The sequence below is a fragment of the Rhinichthys klamathensis genome, unplaced genomic scaffold, assembly GCF_029890125.1.
Source record: "Rhinichthys klamathensis goyatoka isolate OS25496 unplaced genomic scaffold, OSU_Roscu_1.1 h1tg000419l_1, whole genome shotgun sequence".
Classification (NCBI taxonomy): domain Eukaryota; kingdom Metazoa; phylum Chordata; class Actinopteri; order Cypriniformes; family Leuciscidae; genus Rhinichthys; species Rhinichthys klamathensis.
In genome coordinates, this window is record NW_026606917.1 from 80,027 (window position 1) to 107,525 (window position 27,499).

A 27,499-nucleotide genomic window follows, 5' to 3' on the forward strand; every position below is an offset into this window, starting at 1 on the left:
AAACAAACCTTTAGCCTACATAAGTATCCTAAATCAACAGAACTGATATCTGAAACAGATCAGACTTCATTTATTTTCTGATAATCAAGCAGCACATTTACACATACGCATAATGAGAAGCAGAATAAGAGGGTATGACATCGTTCTGGCAATTAATGTTCAAAATGGACTCTATCAATCTCTGAGTGTGACTAGACAACACCCTGAACATAACAGCATGTGTAATGAAAACAGCCCTGAATCATCACTGTTCCAGAGACAAACACACTAAAAGTGGAAAAATAGCCATAAAAAAAAAAAATTCCACAGACTCAATAAAAACAACATTATTTGCTAAACCAAACATGCTCAGATTTGTGAATCTGATATTAGTCCCACAGTTTAGAAGGTGTTTTTGATCTTTGCAGCCACGAGGACCAGGATCTCTCCGATGTTCTTCTGCCAGTTGAGAATGTGCTTGGATTCGGCACACCACAGCTCGCCGTGCCGTGGTTCTGCATTCTCACAGCGTTTCTTTACCTCCTGCTGTTGCTCCTGAGGGAGAGAACAACACCAGAGTAAGGAGATAAGATCTCACACAAGACGCGAAGGAAGGTGCAGACTGTTGAACCTAGTGAAGGTATGCGGGGTAGCCCAGACAGCCACACATCAGACCTCCTGAATGGGGGCCCCTGAGAGGAGGGCTCTAGAAGATGCCATGCTTCTCGTAGAATGAGCCCTCAAGGCCAAAGGTCAACGTAAACCACGCAACTGATAGGCCAAAGCAATTCCCTGAACTATCAAGTTACTAATGGTCTGCTTAGAGGCGGGGAACTCTTTCCTGGGTGACCCGAAACACACCAACAACTGATCTGACTTCCTTCATTGAGATTACTTCCGAATGTAGATACTCAATGCACTGATAGGGCAGAGCAGATGAAGTCTCTCTTCTTCCACCGCCACATGAGGTGGGGGATAAAAAGCCTGCAGAACCGCGGACCGTGCCATGCTAGAAGGGACCATAGGCACATAGCCAGGTCTGGGATGCAAGATAGCTTTAACTCCACCAGTGGCAAACTCCAGCCAGGAGAAAAGCTATCTTGAGCATTAGGTGCTTAGCAGAAGCTGACTCCAAAGGTTCGAAAGAGGCCATTGACAGCCCTTCCCAGGTCAGGGTCCTGACACGAGTCGCGGGCCTTGTCCTCCCATGCACCACGGAGGAACCGTACGACCAGTTGGTGCCTTCCCAAAGACCAATCACTTAATGGAGTGTGGAAAGCCGCAATGGTAGCCACGTACACCTTTTGTGAGACTAGCAGTCTCAAGCTCTTCTGCCAGCTCTATCTGCGAGCCCCACAATCTGAGACGCCATTAAACACAGCTAAACGGGAGCGCTTCACAGTGGCTGCAAGCAGCCCCCTCGAGGGGTGCCTGGGTGTGCTGTGCTCCCAAACGGTGCACACAAAGCTTGTGTGTCTCCCCACCCGTAATGTATCTCGAGCAAGGACGCAAACCGCTTGAACTATTCACTCACCATTATTTTTCTTTTGAAACAAATGTTTTTTGACAAACAACACCAAATAGACACTTCACACAAAGAGCGCTTGCTGAAAAGCAAAACCTAACTTTGTTGTGTAGCGCCATCCCTTTGTAGCTTCCGCATGCAGTCGCACGCTTTGTCATGACGCAACACCAATCAGGATTGGATTAGTTCCATACGTACATCAGACGCATTGCGCTGAGGGGCGTTCTCCAAAGTGCCCTTACCGACGCAGTGCGAGCAGCAAGCAGCACACCCCTCAAAATTTCTTCCGTTATGTTCCACAGAAGAAAGTAAGTTACATGTACAGGTGTGGTAGCCACGTACACCTTTTGTGTGTATGGGGCAAGACCAGCAGGGAAGCGATCCTGGAGGAACTCCAGCACTGAAGCCACCGGCAGTTAACTGGGTCCACGCCACGCTCCCTACACCAACTGGTGAACACATTCCATTTCAGGAAGTACAGTTTACTCATGGATGGAACTCTGGAGCCGAATATGGTCTCGACTACTCCTGCTGATAGGCCGGCCTCTAGATACTGCCAGATCCACAGTTTCCTCTGGCCAAGGGTGAAATATTGAGCCCTCCGCTTGAGAGAACAGGTCCCTCCCATGGATGGCCAGCTAGGAGTGATATTATATCCGCAAACCATACTCGAGCCGGCCAAAACGGGGCAACTAAAAGTAGGCTGACCACATTTTGCCGGACCTTCTTCAGGACTCCTGTGAGCAGAGCGATCGGAGGAAATGCGTACAGGCATCGCCTCGGGCACGCCTGCACCATGGCATCCAACCCCAGCGGTGCTGGGTGTGTGAGAGAAAACCACAGTGGACAGTGTGTCGTCTCTCGAGACGCAAACAGATCCACCTCCATTGGGCCGAACCTCTTGCACATCAACCTCAGGGTGAAGTCTCCATTTACCGGGCCTCAGCCCCTGCCTCGACAGGACGCCTGCCCCACGATACTGGTCCCCTGGGACGTTCATTGCTCTGAGAGGCAACAGTTTCCCCTGGGCCTATAGGAGGATCTGAAGCGCAAATCTGGATAGAGACCAAAAGGTATGACACTGGACACAGCCGCCATGAGGCCCAGCAGCCTTTGAAACTGCTTCAGAGTGATGGCACGGCCTAGCTTTAACCTGGAAACCATAGTCAGAATGGACTCGATACGTGCGGAAAACATTTGTTACCATATCGTAGTCGAGTCTTATACCACCCCCAGTAACATGGTTCTCTGAGTGGGTGTCAACACGCTTTTCTTTGTGTTGAGTCTCAACCCCAAGCTCTGAATATGGCCAAGGACGACATCTCGATGCCGAACTGCCAATTCTTAAAACTGTGCTAGACTGAGCCGGTCGTCAATATAATTCAGCACACGGATGCCCTGAAGCCTCAGCAGGGCCAGGGTTGCATCCATGCACTTGGTAAAGGTGCAAGGGGAGAGAGCTAGGCCAAACAGAAGAACCCGATATTGGAACGCTTCGCCCCCAAAAAGCGAACCTTAGGAACTTACTGTGAGACACAAGGATGGAAATGTGTAAGTATGTGTCCTTGTGTCCTAGTCACAATCTCCTCGTACACAGGGGCATGAAGCAGCGATCTCTCATCAATATCCCTCATCGCGATGCTGAGCACATCCACATCAGAATCAGATAGCTGCAGCATCGGGCTCTCAACCCGAGAAGTAGTGGGGCTTCGGAGCTGGCAGATGAGGACTGAGAAAGTGCCGAAGCAGTCTCAAGCCCTTCTGCCAGCTCCATCTGCGAGCCCCACGATCTGAGATACCATTAAACACAGCTAAGCGGGAGCGCTTCACAGTGGCCACAAGCAGCCCCCTCGAGGGCTGCCTGGGCGTGCTGTGCTCCCAAACAGTGCACCAAAAGCGTGTGTGTGTGTCCACCCGTAATGAATCTCGAGCAGGGATGGACACACCGCTCGAACTATTCACTCACCATTATTTTCTTTTGAAACAAATGCTTTTTGACAAACACCACCAAATGGATACTTCGAAAGCTTAGAGCGAAAGCCAACTCTGTTATGTGGCGGCATCCCTTTGTAGTTTTCCGTATGCATGTCATGACGCAACACCAATCAGGATTGGATTAGTTCCATACGTACTTTAGATGAATTACGCTGAGGGGCATTCTCCAAAGTGCCCTTACCGACGCAGTGCGAGTTCCCTCAAAAGGGAACAACAAGCAGCACACCCTTCAAAATGTCTTCCGTTATGTTCCGCAAAAGAAAGAAAGTTACAGGTACAGGTGTGGAACGGGTGAGTAAATGACGATAAAATTTTTATTTTTGCATGAACTATTTCTTTAAAAAATTTAATTTTCAATCACTGAATCACACATACACAAAAGATCAGAGAATAAAACAGGTCCTGTCGAACACATTAATGTAATATGAGTGAATGCTTACTTCTGTCCCATGCTGAATCTCAAACTTGTAGAAGAATCCCCAGGTGTCACCCAAATCTGGTTCAATCTTTACCGTCCGTAGGAACCACTCTCTTGCCTTTGTTATCTTTCTCTCACTCCAGAACAATCTGCACACAGTACACAAACACAAATATTGCATAAATGCAACCAAAAAGGTCAGCCTGTTCTTGCAGAAAAAAAAACAAAAAAAAAACAGGGAGGAATGTGGGTGGGCAAACTGGAATTTAGGGTTGGGAGAATATTGGCAAGAGTCTGGTTAGAAGTCTTACTTGGCCACAGCAAGAAGTACGTGAGGATCATGTTCACACTTTTTCAGAGCGTCAACACTCTTGGTCTTGCGCTGAGGTCTGGCCTCCAAAAACACTGCTTCGGCCCAGAGGATACCTAACAGGAAGAAGTAAGTGTTGAGGTGTGATATTGTGCAGAGGCTCTTGATGAATCTGTTCAGGGGTGATGAAAGGCATGGCTTACCAGAGTTAGGACACTCCTGAAGGGCTTTGGCCATGAGTGTGTTGGCGATGTTTTTCAATCCCGCTCTGTATTCAAGACGGACAGACTCCAGCCTTGAGAAATTGAGATTAAAATGACCTACTATTATTTTGGTGAGTCATAAAACTATTAAGAAATTAAAATGAAAAAACTGCATGTAGCCTTAAACAAAAAGTAGTTCTGCCATTTTTCGACGAGTCTTCATTGGATCCAAGTTCATGTCTCACATGGTACTGTGATAAGAGATCAGCTTATGAATATCAATTAGGTCACATGATATTCACCTATTAAGTTTGAAAACTGAAAGGCCGGCATCAGTATTTAGTTGCTGGGCAGCTGTTAAACTGATGAATCCTGCTACATCAAAGGCATTGCTTGTAAATATTAAATAGGTTCTGTGACTAGATGCTCATGGGATTTTAAGGCCCAGACACACTAATTAAAGATTGGTGTAAAATTTGGGTCTGAATCAAAAGTTGCGTTCGAACTCACTGCAAAGACTACAGTCAACGTCCAACTAGCCAGTATGTTTTACACCAGCATGAGAGGAATTAACTCTTCATACCAACAGGTGGCTGTGGTCTAAATACGTAATTAAGCGCTTGCTTTTTGGGCCCGCGAGAGAGACAATAACTCTACTTGCCGGCAGGTGGCAGTAGTCCATATCTGGATTTCAAAAAAGAGAAAACGGAAGAGCTAAGACTTCGGATATACAAACAAAGCAGCAATTAATCATACTGATCAGTTGGTCATCACTTTTTCCAATCCAGACAACCACGTTCAGATGAGATGAAGTCATTTGCTTGCCTTTGTCACTTGTGTTTTTCTTGAGCACTGATTCGCTACCTGAACAGCCAGTCAGTGACCTCTCTCACCAACGGGCTTCGCTGCTGACATGCTTAATCATACACAAAAGCAAGACGGGGGTCCAACCATTGCCAAAAAAACTGAGCCGACAAGACGCTCAACAATGGCCCGAAATTGGCTGACTGTTGGTTTGGTGTCACTCTGGCCTTTATGTGGCAACATCAGTTAACTGAATCAATATTCATGAGCTGAGCTGAGCCTAGAATATATAATTTTTCTACCTGCATTTGAATTTAATCAGTAACGAATCTGTAGAACCATTATTCCTTTTTTACATTTTGATATCGGCTTTGTACTGAAGTGCAAGAACCTCTGGCATGGTTTCTTACCAAAGCTCAGGGCTTTGTGGATTCTTGAGGCGAGCTTTCTCCAAGATGGCTCGAGCACGTGTGAGCTGCCCAACTCTCTCTTCCAGCCGAGACAGGAGCACCCATAATGACATGGAATGAGGGCACTTCTTCAGCTGGTCGGATACATTAGAAGAACATTATGACAAGACACTTTATTTTATTTTTTTACACATTTTCACTGAAAAACCAAGTTTGTTCCTAATATTATTTGGACTTGGATTTTGCATTACTTGTAAACCTTCACTCTAAAAGGTTCAATTATGGTAAGCCATCTCCTCTAGATCCTCAAAACGTACTCCCTGGTTGTAGGCCTCTCTTGCTTTGTCGATGCTCTCTGACTGTTCCTCGATCTGTCCTCTCATCATCCAAAGTTTGGGGAAATCCTCGTAGTGCTTTAGGGCCTCTGTACACAACTCCTGTGCTGCTTCAATATTACCCAGCACCCACTCCAGCTTCACCGACTTCATAAACACCTACAAATAACACAGAAAGCAGTTATGACAACTCATATAATGCTTTTAACAGCCTTTAAAGTCTCTCTGATGTAGGTGTCACTTTGAACATGACTTTTCAGGGTGTGTGAAACACAGTGTCTGTCACAGTGTGTGAAACACAGTGTCTGGAGATTTTCATGATGGCTTTCCCATATGAAGCTCACATGGCTAGTTTCCATAGAAGCAGGAAATCATAAATTGTGGGTTTTTTTTTTTTTTTGATAACATTAGCACTTATGAGGAATCCTGCCAAGTCCTCGAGGTACATTTGATCCTTTGATATTTGTATAGATGCTGACACTCTTTACTGGAGCCAAAAGTTAAACAAGACCAGGCAGGAGGCCATTCTAGCACCTTCTATTCTCTGCACAATTTACTCCCAAAAATCCCACAGTACTTCTGTGTCACATCTGCTGTGAGGTGCTTACCAATCCACTTAAAGAGCTCATTTGACACAATCCCTGGCCACATTTGTTTAGTTATCGTGTAAAAACAATACTGTGCAGAAACAACAACACTGAATCAATAAACATTCGTAAATAGAACTGGCTTCATGCTCGTTGTTTCGCATCCGTCTCGTGTCGAACTCAGTGACATGCAGACATGTTCATAACTCTCCGATGCAGAGTCCACATTTTTCAAGGCCAAGTTGAAGTCACGTCTCAACGCTTAATCCTTTATGGCAAGTTCATGTCAAGTCTCAAACTGCTTATTTTTTTTTTTTTTTTTATGAGAGTGGGGTAAAATGAGTCAGTGGGTTAGCTGTGTCAGCCCCTTAATCTAGCAAACTGCATGTGATATATACTAATATATATATATATACACTAATATATATATATATATATATATATATATACATATACACACACATACACATATATATCTTTTTTTCTTCTATTTTAAGTTTAATTGAAATGCAAATCACACATTCGGCAAAGATGCAAATGAACCATTGACATGATGCCTAACATGAGGCAAGGTATCACTGGTTCTTTTTAGGTATATTAAGTTACTAGGTTAATATCTAGGGTGACATGTGTATGTGCTGCCTCACAGATTCACTTAAATTTAGCCTACTTTCCACACACCAACCCGTCATGCCATGGTACGCTTACAAAACATGCAAAACAGAAAAAACTCTTTTCATTAGCCATGTCTTTCTGCTAGTGTCGCATTCAAAACCCTGTTGCACAAGCACTTTTACAGGGTGACTCACCCTTCTTCTACATCTCTTATCTCTTTAAATCAAATAAAAGAGAAATCACAACAACTTGCAGAACCGAAACCGTGTGATCCCGGCAGACGGGTGTCCCCAGCATGACACAGCAGCAGTTACATCTATCTGACACTCAGAGGGCTGGTCTGAACACTGGGGCCGCTCACCCTGGCAGTGGGGGCGCTGCTTCGGGCCTTGGCCAGCAGCCTGCGTGCTCTCTCGTACTCGTTATTCTCCGATTCCAGCTTCACGGCAGCCAGCCAGATCTCTTCACTGTTGGGGTTAGCCTAACACAAAGAGAGTGACAGAAAGACGAGGGATGAGTTTTTACTGGCCTTCATCCCAGTGAACACTTCAAAACTGCAAAAAGTGACACGATTAGTTTCAGGAAACGAGTGTGCAATCAGAGCACTGATACGTAGTTTAGCTTTTTTGTTGTTGTTCTGCTTCTTTAATTTGAAGTTTTGCGCACAGTACTTGCAGGTTCGGTGATCTTTCAGTTATGACTAGGCCAGGTATGACACTGATATGACACTGGTTTTCCCCCCACGCTTTCCACACTGATTGTGAGTGGAAATATGAAAAACCAATTTAAATAGTGTCTTTTTAAAAAGAAAATAATACTTTCATTCAGCAAGGACACATTAAATTGATCAAAAGTGACAGTACAGACATTTATAATGTTAGAAATGATTCATATTTCAAATAAATATTGTTCTTGTACACGTTCTATTCATTAAAGAACAATGAAAATAAGTCACAGTTTCCACAAAAATATTAAGCAGCATAATTGTTTTCAACATTGATAATAATAAATGTTTCTTGAGCATCAGATCATCATATTAGAATGATTTCTGAAGGATCATGTGACACTGAGGACTGGAGTAACGATGCTGAAAATGCAGCTTTTATCACAGGAATAAATTACATTTTAAAATATATTACAATAGAAAACAGCTCTTTTGAATTGTAATATTATTTCCCAAAAATTCAGTTTTTACTTTCGAATTCTCTAATGCTCAGCAAGGCTGTTTATTAAAAAAAAAAGTACATTATATATATATATAATATATAAATAATAATTATATAATTATATATTATATAAATTATATATATATATATATATATATATATATATATATATATATATATATATTTTTTAATAAACAGCCTTTGTGAGCATTAGAGAATTCGATCATTTAAAAAAAAAATCTAATAACAGTAATTTCTATTTGTTGTCAATTAAAAATGGCTATAAAATAAACACAGTTAATTCTACACTATTCTTTACAAGTGTTTAGTGAATTACTTTTGGACAAATAAGTGCATGTTGTGCAGTTGCTTCATGATTACAATGCAATGGTGTTAATTATATATAATAAAAATAGTAACGCTTGCCACTAATTATGTAGTCATGGATTTCGAAGAGCCGACGGGGGCGGCACTTACCTGGAAAGCCAAAGCAAGGATACTTCTGGCTGCAGGAACGTCTCCGGCCAACCATTTAGATTTAGCACCCATAAGCCATAACACCTCAGCCTTGGGACAGTGAGCAACGGCCCTCTGCAACAGAGCCTCCAACGACTCTCTGAGAGAAAGACATTCAAATCAGTTTAAATCAAAGTCTAATGGTCTAGAACAAATTCAAGTGGGCAAACACAAATAGGGCTCGTCTTCCTGTCTCCATAGTGCCTGCGTGCGAACGCCCGGACAGAACCAATGAATGCTGATTGAAATTCAGTTCAGCCAGTGAGACTTGAAGAGGAAGTGAGTATTTCTCACCGTGTACCGTTGTTCTTCTCAAAGTAAGCGGCCCTCAGCCAGACGCTCTTCTTGCTGGGAAAGACCTGGAGCGCATGAGCGTAGATGGCACGAGCGCACTCTAGAGCTCCATGAGACACACACTACAGCAAAAACAACAGCCAATCACCATCAGATATCACAGTAATCACATCCAGCTGTGGAATTTAGCCATAGTACCGCTGAAAATCTTGTAATATAGCATCATAAATGATTGGAAACGGTTGTAATAAACAAATATGTGGTGCTGATTGAAAACAGGACGTGGGTGTGTGAAGGTGAGAGGATGTTTACACTGTCTGCGTCCTCCATCCATGTGTGTTTGCAGTCCTCCTCTTCAATGCCAATTCCAATCACAGCTCTGATCACAGCCTGACACGTGGCCACGCTGCCAGCCTTATCACACTCCTCTGCATCCTGAGGCGGGATCACAAAACAGACATCAGTTACAAATCAACACCCTGACATTGCCTGCGTGCAGAAGCATTTGAATATTTCCTCTGATCTGGCAAAGCAGCTTAACTGAGAAATTTAACTCAATCCAGACTGGAATGTCCGTTGCATTTTTCACTTTTTCTTTTTACTTAAAATCCTCACATAATAGCATTAATTGACAAATATACATGACAAGTAGTTAGTAAAGCCAGAGAACATGAGATGTAGCTCATCAGACCTGAATCCATTGTTCGCGGTTTATCTCCACGCCGTTGGCTCTCAGAGATGTGATGGCTCTGTCGATGATCTTCTCCACCATCTGTGTGTTGCCGTTGGCCTCCTCCAGCTTGGCAGCGGTGATCCAGATATGCCGGTCAGTGGGAATGTTTTCGCGGGCCTTGTTCAGAACGCGACGGGCATTCTCATAGGTTTCTAATCGGGCCAGAGCCAGCCAGAGCTACGGGAGACAAGGACAACACTGTTAGAGCAATCTGATTTATGGCCCATAAATAGGTTTATGGGTTTTGGCTGATGAAGATCGTTTGAGTGTGTGTGTGTGTGTGTGTGTGTGTGTGTACTTGTACAACCATGTTTGTGAGGAACAGGGGCCGGTTGCATTAACATAGCCATTATCTTAAGCTGTTATCTTAAGTGTCTTAAGCTCTAGTGTGACCCACTAGCAGTTAGTCAGGGGCAGTCAGTCTTAGTTTTCGGTATCAAATTAGGCTAATCTACATTTTTATGTAACAGATAAAAAAAAAAAAGCTATGAACAGTTTTAAAGAACAAAAAATGATGTCTAACTTGTAAGACTAGTCTTAACAGTTTATGCAACCGGCCCCAGTTTGATTGAGGACAAAGAGTAAAGTGAGACATTTTGGATGGTCCTCACTTTCTGAGAACCTTTTAAAGGTCTGTTTGAGGGTCAAGACTTGGTTTACGGGATAAGGTTATAATTAGGTCAAGGGGTAGGTTTAGGGTAAGGGTTCAGTAAGGGTAGGTTTAGGGTAAGGGTTCAGGTCAGGCACTTCGTGGTGATGGGTAGGGTTGGGGTAAGGAGCTAGAGATTGCATTGGGTGCTTCTCAATATCCCTCCTCGTCTCCTCGATCCTCCGTCCTCCATCCTATGACCCGGAAACCGATCGAGCTCAGCCATCTTGAAGGACATCTCAATTCTCTAATTGCACCGCGAGGAGGCAAGGATCGAGGAGTGAGGAGGCTTCCAGAGGAGCTATGAGCGAGGATGCACAGTTGCATGCTTTGCGGAAGTGTTTTATCGACTAAACATGACGCACGTATACATTCTCCTCCCCCTTCACGTCGGTCACAATCATTTTAATTTATACTTGACCTTTGCAGTTTATATAAACCACACATCTCACATATTTCAACAGGGTATCTTGCTTTATTATTATTTATTACTAATTTCTTAAATAACCAAACTTCAACAACATAAGGGCAGATCCTTTGAGCGCTGCTGATGACGCAGTGAAGTGACGCTCGAGTGATCAAGTATTCCAAAGTATAAAAAAAACTTTCATTCGATTCCTCCGTCCTCATTTTTTTTCCTTGCAGCCTTCCCTCGCGTCCTACAGGGGGTGGAGCTGAGCCGCGAGGAAAGGAAACGAGGATGCACAAATAAGAAATGAGAAGCACCCCTGGTGTCAATGAATGTCCTCTCAAGGAAAGATGTACAAGAGTGTGTGTGTGTGTGTGTGTGTGTGTGTGTGTACCTCGACACTGGTAGGACAGCACTCGACTGCTCTGCTCAACATGATTCTTGCATCCTCTGGCTCCTCCAGCTCAACAGCGGTCTTCCACAAACGCACCGACTTCGACACATTTTCCAGAGCTGTGGAGACATGCAGATATTAAATAAAAACAGTACATAGAATAGATTTTTTTTATTAAACAAAAAGTGCAGCTAGTGCTAAGGTTTACCAATGTAAGTCTCCTATCACTTAATCTTTTCTTTATTTTCTTTTTTCTTCTCAGGAAATAATTCATAGACATCATTTTTGGAAATCTGAACTGACCTTTCCATGTTATAAAAGTTCAAATTATCTATTATTTTAAAAGACTTAGACACAGTCATTAGGGTCATTTCCTGTTTTATTCACCAAAACCGTTTCACTGCTTTTCCCTCTAAGAAATAAAAATAATAAATCTCCTACTATTCTTATTTTCTTCGACATGTATGTGTAGATGCCTTCCCCAGAAGCACCAGAAGAAAACACTGAGGAGGATGCTGAAGCTGGATGCGCTCCAAAGAAAAAGATGACGTTAGGAAGCTACTGTAAAACTGCTGAACAAGCCTCGCCACCTAACAACCAGGAACTAAGTGTAGCTTGTGAGCTGCAGACTTGCTTACAGTCATGCAACCTGGATAGTGAGGGTAACCCACTAAAATGGTGGAAGAAAAGTGAAAAGGTCGACCCAAGGCTTTCAAAATTGGCAAAGAAATACTTGTGCATACCAGGCACAAGTTCTCCTTCAGAGAGAGCTTTTAGTGCTGGGGGGAATGTTGTTACTTGCTTGCGGTCCTCCCTAAAGCCAGATCATGTTGACAGACTTGTGTTTCTAGCCAAAAACCTGTAACATGTATGCACAAATACATTTAAGCCTATCGTAGGATAGGAAAACCCCCCCGGAAAAATTAGTTTTTCACATTGGAGTTTTATTCTAATTTTATTTTATTTCCATTTGGCATGTAAAAGAGGCCCACTTTTATTTTTACTGACAGAGTTAAACATTTTCATCAGAAGTTTCAATACAGTGACTTGTAGTATTTATGTTCTGTTTATAATGTTTTTTATATATATATATATATATATATATATATATATATATATATATATATATATATTTATACATTTTATATATATATATATATATATATATATATATATATTTATACATTTTATATATATATATATATATATATATATATATATATATATATATTTTGTTTTTACAGACACATATATATATATATGTCTGTAAATAGCAATAAAAATACTGAAGTGAAATAAGATCTTAACTAACAGAATAATCGTGATTAAAATTGTGCAAAATAATCGTGATTATAATTTTTCTTGTTATCGTGTAGCCCTACTCTAGGTATTAAGTATCATTTTTATGCTGACGACACACAGATCTATATTCATTGTAAACATGGAAAACGTGAGGCGGTGTCATTGCTCACTTAATGTAAATGTAACTTTCTTTGTTTACTAGGTGATAAAACTGAGGTTATGGTGTTGGTTCTCCTCATCATCTGGCCAAACACCTCTTATCATTGATGGTTCTGTAGCCGAGTTTCAGGAAACATTGAGGAATCTAGAAGTGATCTTTGTACACAATGTGTAAAGACCTTTTCTTTTCAAAATTGCATCCCATGCTATGCCTTACAGTTGCAGAAAAGTAACTTTATTATTTTTTTTATCCTGAATTGAATATTGTAATACTCTACATACTGCCGTTTCTAAGCATACTCTAAATAAGCTACAGTACAGTATGTTCAAAATTCTGCAATTTTAACTAGGACCAATAATAGATATAATATAACAACAACTCTTAAATTCTTCTTAAGAATTTCATTCTTTAAATGTGGATTTATTTCTTAATTGTGATATCAGGACTGTTCACTTTGACGTGTTTGATTTTATGGCCCTAAAAAATATCAAAATTAATTTTAATTAAAAAATTAAAAAACAATTTCATAATAGAAGAGATATATTCAAATCATTGTCTGTAATATGCATGAATTGAATTAATGCATTTTTCATAATGCATAAATGAGTAAACAGAGCTGATCAACAAAATAAGCATAATACCATTGGCTTTTATATAGATATGGATCAGAAACACAAGAAATAAGGCAGTGAAATAAAAAAATGTGTCAAGCTAAAATAAGTAGGGCTGTCAAATGATTAATCACGATTAATCACATCCAAAATAAAAGTTTTTTTTTACATAATATATGTGGGTGCACTGTGTATAATTATTTTGTATATATATATATAAATACACACACATGCATGTATATTTAAGAAAAAAATATAATTTATTTATAAAATATTTATATTTATATATAATATCAATTATATATAAATCTATATATTATACAGTATATACAAGAAAATATTTCTTAAATATATACAAGCATGTGTGTGTATTTATATATATAAAATAATTATACACAATGCACCCACATATATTATGTAAAAAAAACTTTTATTTTGGATGTGATTAATCACGATTAATCATTTGACAGCCCTAAAAATAAGTTGAACTTTTTAAATATTTGCCTTGAGAGCTTGCAGTGTTATAAAAACACAGCGATGATGCACAAGATGCTGCAAAAAACACAAATTGCGAGCACAACAGTCGAGGACATCTGTCTGGCGCATACATAGAAAAACAACAGAAAAGCAAAGTTTTGAAACAACACTGACCTCTACGGTAACACCCTAACCAGTAAAATGTCCTTAAAAACTACTATTTAAACAGCGTTAGAGTTCAAATAATAAGTTGACAAAATTACTTATTAAATGTTATAACATAAATGTTATAAATTATGTAGGTTATACCGGTCCGTGGGTCATTTGGTACCGGGCCGCACAGAAAGAATAAATACCTTACATTATTTCCGTTTTATTTATTCACACATTTACCTGTTCACATATCGTGTCTTTTGCGCGCTCAAGTTTGTTATTTCAAATGTAGGCGCGCGGTATGCGCGCTCATAATGGAAGCGACGCGCCCGTTTTTTCCGCATCGAGATAAAAACATCTCAACTTTTCAGAATGCCGCAAGCGCACTGTAGGTCACGTGACAAGAACCAACCAATCATCTTCCACACTGTAAACTGCTGCACTAGTTACTAGTAAAAAATATTTTTACTAAAAATATTAATGCTCACAACTGATTCCTTGTTAAATCCATCATTGTTTATACAGACTTGTTCTATATTCTATATATAAATGCAGTGTTTCCGCAACATTCATTCTGCCGTGGCGGGCCGCCACACCTAAAATCATCCCGCCACGGCTGCAGCTTCTCGGTCCGATATTGTTTGTGTTATTGTTAAGCCCCACTAAAGGCATACAAAACATTGTAAAGCACCATAAAGTTTTCACACTATATTCCAAGACTTCTAAAGTCATTCAATAGCATAATGTCAGGTAAAAATGTATATTTAAGTCGTTAAGTTAAAGTTAATGGAAACTCATCTCTCCTCAGTCATTCTCCATTCAGCATTCAAACAGCGCGTCGCGTTCGGTTACGACAGTAACACGACGACACTCTCTTCAAGATCAATGTTCCCTTTATACTATATTTGTAGATAAAGGTCTATAGTTTGCATACAATTACTTTATCTTGCTGGAGTTTATAGCGCTTTCTAAATCACATTCCTTTCTCCCGGGTGTCTGTTACTAAAGCACTAGAGTAGAGAGCACTATGAATTGTTCTTCATGCGCACTGTAAGTTAACTGAAATTTAAAACTGTTAAAAGAAAAGGCTTAATAAACTGTTGCATAGATATAATACATTAAGCAGATATAATCTCTTCGCTTTGTGCTTTGAACCTTTCAATGCGAAGCGTTGCACGCTGTGACTTCGCGTTGCTTCAAGTGCATCATTCTGCGCACGCGATGCGCATAATCGCTTTGCCGCTCTTATTGGCACCTTTCATGTTATAATACTTAGGGGAGGTTTAAACACCTGGGATAAGGGGGCGTGGCCAATGGGAATATCACTCATGGGCCACGCCCCTCCCCCTGGCGAAATGGGCCTGCCACCACGGCTGGAAAAAATCCTAGAGGAAACACTGAAATGTGTATGTGTTTGCTATTTCTGGTGTTTTATGACCACTTCAGTTATAGTCTAACCTCAGACAAATACAGAGCCGTTGCGCAGGAGAGATAAGTTAGTTTCACGGCAGAAGCTCCGTTTACTGATGCTTGGGCCAACTTTTCTTAAAATATAATCAAACTGGTCCTTGTCCACTCTGAAATAGGCTTTGAACCTCCCATTGTCCAGGCGGAGCTCCTGAATCAGCTGGTGAAATTCCCCATGGTTTTTGCGTTTTTGTAGTATCGGTTGCACGGTCTTGCACCCAAACACTGCAGCGTTTTTTTTTTTTTACTCTTCTTAGTAAATAAATCTTGTAACAGAGTTACAGCAAGGGTTTTTCGGTGGTGGAAATCCATTGCTGAAATTTCCTTGCTGTAACGGAGAGCGCAGCTGATGGTTGCTTAGGAGTGCAACCTCGCGCCTAGCGTTTTCTACGCGTTTTTAGGAGCACCTTAAAGGCCGGTCCGTGAAAATATTGTCTGACATTAAACCGGTCCGTGGCGCAAAAAAGGTTGGGGACCGCTGGGTTATATAATTGGTCTGAACAAGAAAAAAGAAAACAGGGTGAATGTAAATGCAGAGTCACTCTCTGACAGTAGGTGGGGTTTATGGAAAAGCAGAAATACAGCGGTTACCCCTGTAACTAAAGTATCCCATAACACCCTGGCACCTGCATGGGCAAGCAAAACCTCACATTTTCTCCAGAAAGCACAAAATCCATTACTTTGCAAACACCATGTAAACCACATCATGAATAACCATCAAACTGGAACTTAAATGACAGCGCATCGGATTTTTAATGACACTAATTACTTCACTTAAAGCACATTGCTTTATAGAGTTAACATGATAATCACGCTAGAGACATTGATGAAGTAGAACCGCCAGCCTGTTTAGAGATATCTTGTATTATAAGGGGGAGATTCAGGACGTTTTAACAAGCTGAGACTGATAGAGCTTTCAAACAAAGCTAACGATTCATCCGTCTCTGTCACACAGGTATGCAGGCAGAAAAAAAAGGAGGCGACTGTGGAAAGAGAAAGCTGAAGAGGAATAGAAGAGAGAGAGACACTGACCTTTCCTGAGCACTCGTTTCTTGGCCCTGATGTCCGTCTCCAGCTCAGCCGCTCTGATATAGATGCGCACAGACTGAGGGAGGTGACGCACCGCCTGGGCAACCACTGCCTTCGCCGTGTCTCCGGGCTGCAGCCGGGCGGCTTCTAGCCAAACATCCTCACTCTGAACAGACAACACACTGATTATACACACACTCTATGAAGATAATACATACACAAATGCACTATATTAACCCTTTCCAGCCACTGAAGGAAATTTGCGGCTTTCTGTGTTTTCACTGTTATACGGTAGGGGGCGCTATAACGCATCTTCTGAAAGAGTACTGAGTACTGAGTCTCCATGCGAAAAAGGAGCAGAAACAAGAGATAGAAGCATTGCTTACGCACATGAAAAATAATGCGATCATCAGACATTAAACAGCATATAAATCAAAACTGGCTGAAATGTCGACCCATGATGAGGAAACAACTGAAGCATCGGGGGTGTTGAGGGACTCGGTCTACTCCATCTATGTTCTGATCATCGTTCTGAATCCGAATCCAGACATACAGCAGTCTTTGAAAAAAATGAGATTTTTCTCCGCTTTTTGTTCCAAATTATGTTTAATATGAAACGTACCCACATGCAAGTGTTGATGATAAATACAACGCATGAAGAATAAAATGGTAAAAAAAAATTGGATTTAAGCAGAGGTTCTGTTGTTTCTTTTGATATATTGCATGTTCAGATATTCTGCTGGTGGTGACTTTGTAAAAAAAAAAAAAAAACCTGGCAGGGAAAGATTTAAAAACAGACAAAATCTCAGAACAGAAAACATCCTCAGCAGGACTCCGGACAAAAAAAAAAAAAAATGATGAGGGAGCCAAAAAATGACTTTAGTTTCCAAAACGCTCCATAGAGATTCATAAAATAAAATAAAGTCTCATAAAATATTTTGTTTTTGTATTTGGTATACATTAGTTCCAATTTACAGGGATATTTCCCCCCAAAATTAAAATGGTCATTTTCTCACCCTCATGCCATTCTAAACCTGTATGACTTACGTCTCCTGTTGAACACAAAAGAAGATATTTTGAACAATGTTGGCAACCAAACAGTTTTAGTTCCCATTGATTTACATTGTATTTTTTTGAACATTCATTGGAAGTTAATAGGAACCAAAACTGATTGGTTCCCAAGTCACATTCCTCAAAATATCTTCTTTTGCATTCCACAGAAAGAAGACAATTTCAGTTTCCTCATGCATTTAGTAGCGGACTGGAGCCCGGCTCTGTGCGAAGAATTCTGATAAAATAGCTCACGTATAAATAGTTTCTGTCCACATAACTGGAAATCACCAAAAATGGTTTGTTTACCAACTTTCTTCAAAATATCTTTTCATATTTTGGGTGAAATATCCCTATTCGAGGGGCCATATTGTACATATTTTTGAAACATTTTATTATCAGCGACCCATTTATAAAGTTAACTAAGGTTTCTTGCACCTAAAACATCATAAAGGCCCCAACACACTTTGGCCAAATACACACTGCAGTTTAACTCGGTTGTCAATTCCCCTTTTAGTGCTTTATCCAGGTCTGTACACACACAGTTCAGTAATTTACGGAAATGACAACCGCATTAACTCCCGAAAATGCAGATAGCGACAACCGGATTTACAAAAAAAAATCTACACAGTGTGTGAACAGGCCTAACCCCCTGGAGTACATATGGATTACTTATTATGATGGATGGATGCGTTTTTTGGGGCTTCAAAATCAAGAGCGCCATTCAATCCCATTTTAAAGCTTGGAAGAGTCAGGATATTTTATAATATAACTCTGATTGTGTTTGTCTGAAAGAAGATAGTCATATACACCTAGGATGGCTTAAGGGTGAGTAAAACATGGGAGAATCTTCATATTTGGGTGAACCTTCCCTTTAAACTACAATCCCTAAAGCTTATAATAAGTGGAGCTGGAAACACTGCAAGAGTGTGCTCATATTCAAAAACATGACGCCTCCGTCGACTGCTTTGGTTCACTGCAATATTACTTTGTTCTGAATTGCAGATACCAAAACACGCGAGATGCCAGAACGTTGCTATAGTTACCACGGTGTCAATCCTCGCAGTGTGCGTCACGTACACACATGGACGGATAATTTATGGGACTCAATCTTGCATTTAAGCGCGGTTGTCACTCCTGAAACTTTACAGTGTGTACATAGCCTTTAAGAGAAATCAAAGAACGAACTTGTAAATAGTTCACACGTACGTCAGGAGTAAATGAGGATGAGCTGGAGAATTACTAAAAAAATAAATAAATTAATGCACAACGATTTATAGACCCGCTCAAAATGAATCCTCTGCCAAAACAGCATGTTTGTTCATCGCGGGCGTGTTTGACGACTGAACGCACTGATCGTGCCCAGAGATCCCGTCAAAGTGAGACAGCCAGTGTGTCACTGTTCTTCTGCCGAAATGTGAAGCTGAACTATTAACTTTGATCAATGAGCCTGCAGGAATTTCCCAACCCATAATGAAGCTGTGCACACACAGAGCAAAGGGCCTGACACGGTTTCACTTACAGGCCTTTCTCTCCGAGTCCAGAGTCAGCACCAGTAGACAAATTGAAGGCACAGCTTACATAAACAAGGCCTAGTTCATTCACCATGACATTTTTATGTTGTTCTTGAACCATACTTAACATTTTAGGAAGTGGATTTTGCAAGCTAATGTATCGCTATGGCAACCTGTCAACACTGGCAACATTCCTAAAGCCGTAAACCGCGCACACACACACACACACACACACATGCTATCCTGTTTTACTTTAAAAGGACAGTTTAATCAAATATGAAAATTCGGTCATCAATTACTCAGCCTGATGTCGTTTTAAACCTGCTTTCTATCGAAAATTAAGATTAAGAAATTTCTGACATTCTTCCACAGAAGTAATTCAATCATCTTTTAGGTGAATTATCTCTTTTATATTTTATTACCAGAGACCCATTTGTAAATTTAATCACGTTTTCTAGCCCCTAAAATATTATAAAGGCCTCTAAATACTTTTTTTATTTTATTTTAAAGGCCCACTGCAGTGCCTTTGAACACGCTTTGTATGATGCGTTAACGTAATTTCCACTGAAACAGGAAGGAGCTGAGGTGGGACATATTGAATGCTAGTGGTGGGGGAAAATGAATCGATTTTGTTCAGTATCGCGATATTTTGTGCACGCAATTATATCGATACAGTAGCGCAAATTACATCCACATCCGCATTTGCGTATTACATCCACAAGGTGGCGCTTGTTGCAGTGCTTTGTTGTTGTGCATTCAACAGCAAATTACGTCCTGTCCTGTAATAAGGTCCTGTGTCCTGAATGTTCAAGGACAACGTTTTTGCACTTCAGTTAATGTGTAGAAGATAATGTTCACAGAATTAAACGTTACAGTTGAAGTGAGTTGAGCAGTCTTATTTTCCTCATTTTTTGTAATGCCTTTGAATAATATGGGGGACATGAATCGCAATATATCCCAGAATCGAATCGCAATACTTGCTGTATCGCAATATGTTAAGAATCGCAATACTATCGAATCGTCACATTTTTGCCAATTCCAACACCTATTGAATGGCTCCTCCCCCTTTTCCAATAGCCAATAGCGTTTAGTTTACCTCACAGACTGCATTCTTAACCAACGTAAAGTAGGAAAACGGACTAAAACTTGAGCGTTTGAGCAACCGAACTCACAGCGCTCACCCGTGCTTCGTGACGTGTCAACGGTACAGGCACAGGGGGCGGAGTTTAGATTCTAGAGAGCATTTGATTGGACAGAAGATGTGATGCAAAGCTGAAGTGAGGAGATGTCATTCAAATCAGTGATCCATTTTAGCGGAAGTGAGAGACTGTACGTTTCGAATGTTAATGTCTCCTAAATGCGAATTTTGTCATTGTTTTGGAACACACCAGCTTATTCATAACCTTAAGGCTATAACATATTCATACTAAAAGCTAAAACCCATATTTTAATTTCAGGGGGCCTTTAAGAGTTTGAAACAGCTCACCAATGCAAACTTTCTGAAAAATTTGCTCTGCCTGGTAAACGGCTTCAAACCACCCGTCGAGTTCAAGTTCGCCCGTCGGTGTATGAATGAGTGAGTGAATGGGTGAATGTGAGGCAAATTGTAAAGCGCTTTGGTGGCCATTGGGTCTGTGAAAGCGCTATATAAATGCAGTCCATTTACCATTTACCACCATTGGTCCGTGGCGATAATTTCATAGGGAGGTGTCTCTGAGGCTCTTCCTTCTTCGACTTTGAAATCTACTCCGGTTCATTGCCTCTGTTCAGTTCATTGAGGTCAGACGTCCATGAATAAAAACTTAAAAACATTGGAGAGCCGCTTTATCTTTATTTGAGCTGCGTGATTAATCGTTAAAAGGTCGTAATCTCGATTCAAACACCCCATGTCTATTAAACTTTTGACAAACGCTCACAACAGCGAACATTCAGGGCTGGGCGATAAAACGATAACGATATGTATCGCGATAGACACGTGATCGATATCAATAAAAAATGTGTTCGATAAAACGTTCGATATTTTTTTTCTTCGTCGGAAGAAACCACAGGTTGCGAAGCTTGGTTGCATTATCAAGGCACTCGCTCTCTGGTAACCTAGCAACGTAGGGAGTGACACGCTCAGGCAATCATGTAACGTGTCAGTTTGGTTGCGCCATCGTTGTCTCGTGCTGCTGGGTTCCTCATCAGTAACCGGCGATTGATAAGCAGAAAATGAGTGCCCTTCATCTGCATGCCATGCAGGCTAGAATTGCGAAACATTATTGGATAATTCGCTCTATTCGCGTTTGATGTGAACACAGCATAATGAACAGGCTGCGATGTCAAGATTGCAGTGCTGGAGTGTCTGTGTGTGTGTGGCGAGAGAGAGAGAGAGTAGGCACGGGCGCGAGAGAGAGACACGCGGGCGCGATCGAACAGTGGAGACATAAAAACATACTCCGTCATTTTGTTAATACAGGACATCATTCAGTCTGCAAAGTGTTTACTTATATTTGTGTAGGCCTATACTCGCAATAAAACACAACATTGTGCTTTTGTCACACTGTATTTCTTGTCAAACTGTAACCTACAACTGTCACACACCGTTTTAAAAGCAAAACATATTTATCCAACCCCTTTGTAAAACAGTCTGTGTTCCATCTTTTGGACATTCATCATATCGCATTGGTTTTCATTTCTTGTCCTCAAAACAGAGCACTATATGTTTATTTTTAAGTTACACATTGATTAAAAAAGAAAGTGAAATGTGTTGGTAGATTATTTTATACGGAAATCAATTATTTATAATTCTGATGAGAATAAAGTTAGGGTTAATTAAAATTAAGGAAAACAAATATATTGATCTGAAATATAGCAAATTAATTTTAAATTCATTCAGGTACAATTACCAAACATATCTCATATCTATCTTTTTATTAGTTTAATTAATAAACCAATTATATAAAACTATTATCAGTGCACTATAAATAAACTGGTTCTATGCCTTTATTAATAAAACTTATTTAAAAAATACAAGGCTTAAGACATTTATAAAAATGCCTTCTATATTTCTGTTTTGCTTTTTCACTCCATTGTACCGAAATCATACCGAACCGTGATGTCTCAAAAAAAAAAATCAAGCAGGGGGCACGTACGATCACAAACCCCCACCACCCACGTCCCGCCGCGCCACTGTCACCTTTTTTACTCTGAGGAGTTTGCAGGTCTGATTGTGAATTTAGACTTATGTTTACATTTTAATTATTTGAGTTTTCCATGGTTGTGTTGACATTTCTGTCTTGGGATTGTAATCAGAGGAAGGTTAAGTTTAAAATAAAAATGTTTAAATGTAATATATTTTTTCTCCTGGTCCTTATTTTAAATGGGTCATAAAAAAATCAATAATTATCGATATCGACCGATATGAAACACTGATATCGTGATACAGTTTTCAGCCATATCGCCCAGCCCTAGTTTAGACATTCAGAACAGTTGTCATGTATAGGTATGAAACAGCTTCACAACAGTCTTTTCAAACACACAGTATCATTATATATGCGTTGCAAAAATTCAAATTATCACAGAAGTACGGCGTTTATAGTTCGGAAATAAAGACTTGTGTGCGGTAGCGATCAAAGCCGGAAGTAACTTGACGCTTCAAATAACGATTGTACCGATTACATCGTTACACCAGTAGGTGGCGACAAGTGAGAGAATTAAATGTATTTGTCACTGAATCATTCATTCAAGTGATTCACTTGAAGGTGTGCAGCACAAATTTATCTAAACGTGGCTCTCAGCATCAGGATGTTCGCTAACAGTATATCGCTGCAAAAGGTTTGTCCAAGCTCTTTTTACCCTCAAGCAAAGAATGAAAAAGAACTTCGCCTCGAGTATATCAAGGCCTTAATTTAGTCGCACATGACCATTTCTTCCCTCCTCTTGTCTCTCACCTTCGGACACATCTCAGTGCCTTTCATGATCAGGTTTCTGGCCACCTGCAGCTTCCCGGTCACCTCTTCCAGACGGGCAGAGGCAATCCAGGCGGGGGGGTGGTGGGGGTTTGTTTCTCTCACTGACTTCAAGAGGAGACGGGCCTTCTTAATATCACTGCACACACACACACACACACACACAGAATGACATTTACCAAATGCAATACAAACAGCCTAGATATGAGGGTCAGATGTAAAACACTAGGTACCTGATGTCTCCTCCGTGTGTGGGGATCATGGAGTTGAGATCGGTGAGATATCCTTTAGGATCGACAACAGTCTGACCGCTCACGGAGTCAGACACCTGGAGACACGAAGACATCGACTGTGTTTACATGTTCACCCATAAAGAGATTATTTACAATAATCAGAGTAAGGATGGTAACACTTTATTTTACAGTGTCTTTGTTACACGTTACTAAAGTAACAACTGTAAATTATGCATAACTACATGCAACTAACCAGTGATGGAGGAAGTACTGAATCTCAGTACTTAAGTAAAAGTACATATAACCAGAGACATATTTATTTTAGTGAAAGTAGAAGTATCACAAGGACAACCCTACTTAAGTAAAAAGTACCTGATTTTAAATGTACTTTAAGTATTAAAAGTAAAAGTACTTGCATAACAATTTATTCTCTTAATGTCGATATTCTAATGATTAATAAAACAGTTAATCCTAACTCATTCAACCTAATACTCCTATTATGATGTTCAATAATGATGGAAAAGCCGTTATATTTTAAGTTTTTGTCACCATTTCTGAACAAGCTTGCAATTAGGCAATATACATCACATCAAGCTTAATGTGACGGGGTTTGGCTGTAAACGCGATTAATTTTTGGCGTAATTCTGAACCTCTTGGCTTGCCATACTAATCCTAACCAAACGTAGAATACACACGCACCCCACACCACTACTAAATCTACCCTAACCTAGCCATGCGTATCCTATGCACATAAAAACACATTTCCGCGTATAAATTGCACGATAAACACACTGCGTGCTATAGAGACGCATTTAGTGTGACCGGGTTGATATGGCAACCAAACTTCACTGGTGAGACAAACGTGGGACGAACGGACGGTCAGGATGACGTTTTGGCAGAGGGGGAAAAACTGATCAGAAAATGTAACGAAAATGTAAGAGAACATTGTAGAAATTTGTACTTCGTTACATTCCACCACTGCAACTAACCCTAAACCTATAGTAAGTACATGTAGTTAATTATAAATGAACAGTTGCACTATAACAAGGACAACTTATTTCTGACTTCGCTAAGAACTGTGGTTAATTTTACCGGCATTATTCACATTATATCCCAATGAACAGCAAAAATGAGGAACTCTGGTCACACGGATTAGTTTGCCGGTTCTTTGGTCTATGGCCTCAGTAATTTTTTTCAGGGATGCACCTAAAAATGTCTCGAGTTTGATGCTTTCAACCATTAATGCACTGCATTAGATTCATGTGGAACATTGTCAACATAAACTCAGTTTCTTCAGCAGCCCAAAAATGTGATGCCTTCTTTATCGCCACTTTACGAACCTGCGCATAACTGCAGGAGCCTGACACGTCATTTGTGTACGTCACAAGCAAGTTTACTACGATTATGGTCGCTACGACTATGAGCTAAATCGCATCAATTTGACCGAAGTATTGTGTTTACATAAGGTAGCGTTTAATCACAATACTCCCTTAATCCAATTATAATCACATTATGAGGGTGCATGTAAATGTAGTCACTGAAGAAACTTTTGGCTTTCTTCAAGTCAAACGAATTAAGTTTGGAATTAAAATGCTATGGTGCGTCACCTGGCTGAGCCTCATGTCCATCAGTGTGTTCCTGGCCTGTCCGATCTTCCTCATGTCCAGCTCTCCAGCACCGGGTGTCATGCCTCCTGGGTAGGGCGTGTTCAAGCCCCCTGGGAAGGGTGTGTTTAGCCCACCAAATTGCTAAAAAAGAAAAGAAAAAAGGAAGCATCTCAATTAGAAATTGCATTTTTGTTTTGTATTTTGCAATCAAGCAACGGTCCAGTTCATTGAATCCTGTATCCCACACTGCAATGCATTGTGCTCTGGTTATATTCATGTGTGGGGTCATTTAATTTTCTCTACAAAACAAAAATTTGCATACAGTGCACAATGTGGCAACATGCAGTAAGTCTGTCTTTGGTTTACTCCTCAAATTTTCCTTAAAGTCCCCCTGTGGTGAAAATCAAGTTTTTATTGTTGTTTATATGTCTATGTGGTGTTTTTAATATGCTTCCAAGACAAACCATGTGCAAATTCGTAAGTCGACACCATTGCCGTGTCGTAACGTTTCTCACCGCTTGCAGTGGGTCAACAGAGGTGTGGTTCTCTCCTGTCTGGAGGTGCTTGGCAAAGAAGCTGTCCGGCACAGGCGTGAGCTTCTCGTAGCGGGGATTCCTCTGACGTTTGTTCCTGGCATCACCCACCTCAGGAATACTCAACCATTCATCCTCTGTGACCTCAGACAGCTTCCTCTGGAAGGCACAGATAATGCAACAGGGTTATCGTTGACAGCTACACTATGGTTCAAAAGTTCAAATGTTTTTAAAACAAGGCTGCTTTTATGTGATCAAAAATACAGTAAAAACTGTGAAATATTCTAATTTAAAATGAATGTTTTCTATTCCCGTGATCAAAGCTGAATTTTCAGCATCATTACTCCAGTCTTCAGTGTCACATGATCCGTCAGAAATCAGTATAATATGATGATCTGATGCTAAAGAAACTTTATTATCATCATCAATGTTAAATTGATGTATTTTGAATATTTTGTAACATTTCAATTGTCTTTATTTTTGATCAATTTAATGGGTCCTTGCTAAATAAAAAAATCAATCTTATTGACCTCAAATTATTTAACAATAATGCATATGAAAGTAAATGCATGCAATTTACAATTATGCAATTATAAAACCCAAATGTGCTGTCATATTTACCATTATTATTTAGAAATACGAAACCATGCAATATGGACAATACTTAATTTGACACGGTTTATGACATGCTATGATTTAGTCAGTCAGCTCAATTACACACTGCATGAAAGGTACTATTGAAAAAAGCATAATAGGGCCACTTTGAAGATTAGTTGTAGGTCAAAGCAGGGCAACAAACAAATCATAATTCAGCAGCTCAATAACAACCAAGTTCAACACAAACCTTCAGATCTGAGAACTGTTGCTGAATCTTGGGCCGCTCCATACGGTACTTCTCGATCTCGTCTTTCTCTCGCAGCTCCCTGCAGATACAGCAGTAAAATGAGCCAAGAGATGCTACTCAAACACCAACAAGCGTTGACGAGAAGAAAGTCCACACTCACCGTCTTTCCTTGCGCCTCTCATCCATCCGTTTATCCAGTGCGGCGTAGATGGCGTCGGCCTCCTCGTCGTCTTTCTCATACGGCCCGCTGGAGAACAGACTGCCTGCATAGCCGTTGAACTAGAGGATACAGAACAACACGTCTTACAAAGCCACTAATAAATAACAAACATCATTTTGTTAATTCGCTAAGTTGCATTTTTGCATGCAATCACATCTTGCACATCGAGTCAACATGACTCCCTTCAGAATGATGTTGTACCTCATCGTAGTTAGTGTCGTTCAGATCCTCTTCTTCATCCTCCTGGTTCTTCTTCATCTGATCGCCCACCGTCCTCTTCCCAGGGGGTGCGTGCCGATCGTCCACCGGGTCATTGGCATCACGAGCGGGACCAATGTCAGACCGCGTTGTGAAACCTGTGGCACTGCAGAGCACAATACATTACAACAGCCGTTTCCAAACTGGGGTTCAGAGAAAAAATTTATAAAGTTTAGAACAATTTAAATATGCAAATAAATGATAAAAATGGTTTATATATATAAAATATACATAATTTATTTTACTATTAGTTAGGAAGGGATTCCCTAATAATCACAGAGTAAAACAAAACATACACATTACGACATAACATTAAGAAAACGTCAAAACGACTTAACAGTTAACGTTACACATTAACGAAACTTTATAATACACAAGACAGCACAGCCCAACATACATAACTTTATATAGGTGTCTAAAAAAAAACTAAAACAGGCAGTGTTATTCAGTCAAATAAGTAAGTTTAACTACATTGAGATCAGACTGAGGTGATTATTTGCACGGGTGTCTCACCCTCTGCCCAGACCGGGCACGTAACCCAGCGGCGCAGGCATGCCGAGGAACGGCTTCTTCTTCTTGTTCAAGCTCCCCATGAGCGGAGACGCGAGCGGCATCGCAGGAGCTCCATTCGCGGCGCCTCCGGCTCCTCCGGCCGGGGTTTTGCTCCCACCTTTCGCAGGTTGCTTCGCTGTGGCGCTCGCCATCGTTGCGCTACCGACAACACGCTTCACTTCCGGAACAACAACAGT

At 40.6% G+C, this 27,499-nt stretch overlaps 1 protein-coding gene across 1 annotated transcript; it reads right to left on the bottom strand.

Annotated features, from left to right (window-relative positions):
- Positions 1-48: 48 nt before the first annotated feature.
- Positions 49-27,499, bottom strand: prpf6 (PRP6 pre-mRNA processing factor 6 homolog (S. cerevisiae)). Its single transcript, XM_056235317.1, has 21 exons — positions 27,264-27,499; positions 26,694-26,856; positions 26,433-26,551; positions 26,273-26,351; positions 25,411-25,587; positions 24,896-25,036; positions 23,289-23,383; positions 23,038-23,194; positions 16,545-16,707; positions 11,343-11,461; positions 9,849-10,067; positions 9,470-9,592; positions 9,158-9,279; positions 8,825-8,963; positions 7,543-7,662; positions 5,962-6,138; positions 5,645-5,778; positions 4,431-4,522; positions 4,229-4,343; positions 3,940-4,066; positions 49-534 (listed from the first exon to the last, which is right to left on the bottom strand). The coding sequence occupies exons 1-21, from the start codon at positions 27,452-27,454 to the stop codon at positions 382-384; spliced, it is 2,925 nt and encodes a 974-aa protein (XP_056091292.1). The 5' UTR covers positions 27,455-27,499; the 3' UTR covers positions 49-381.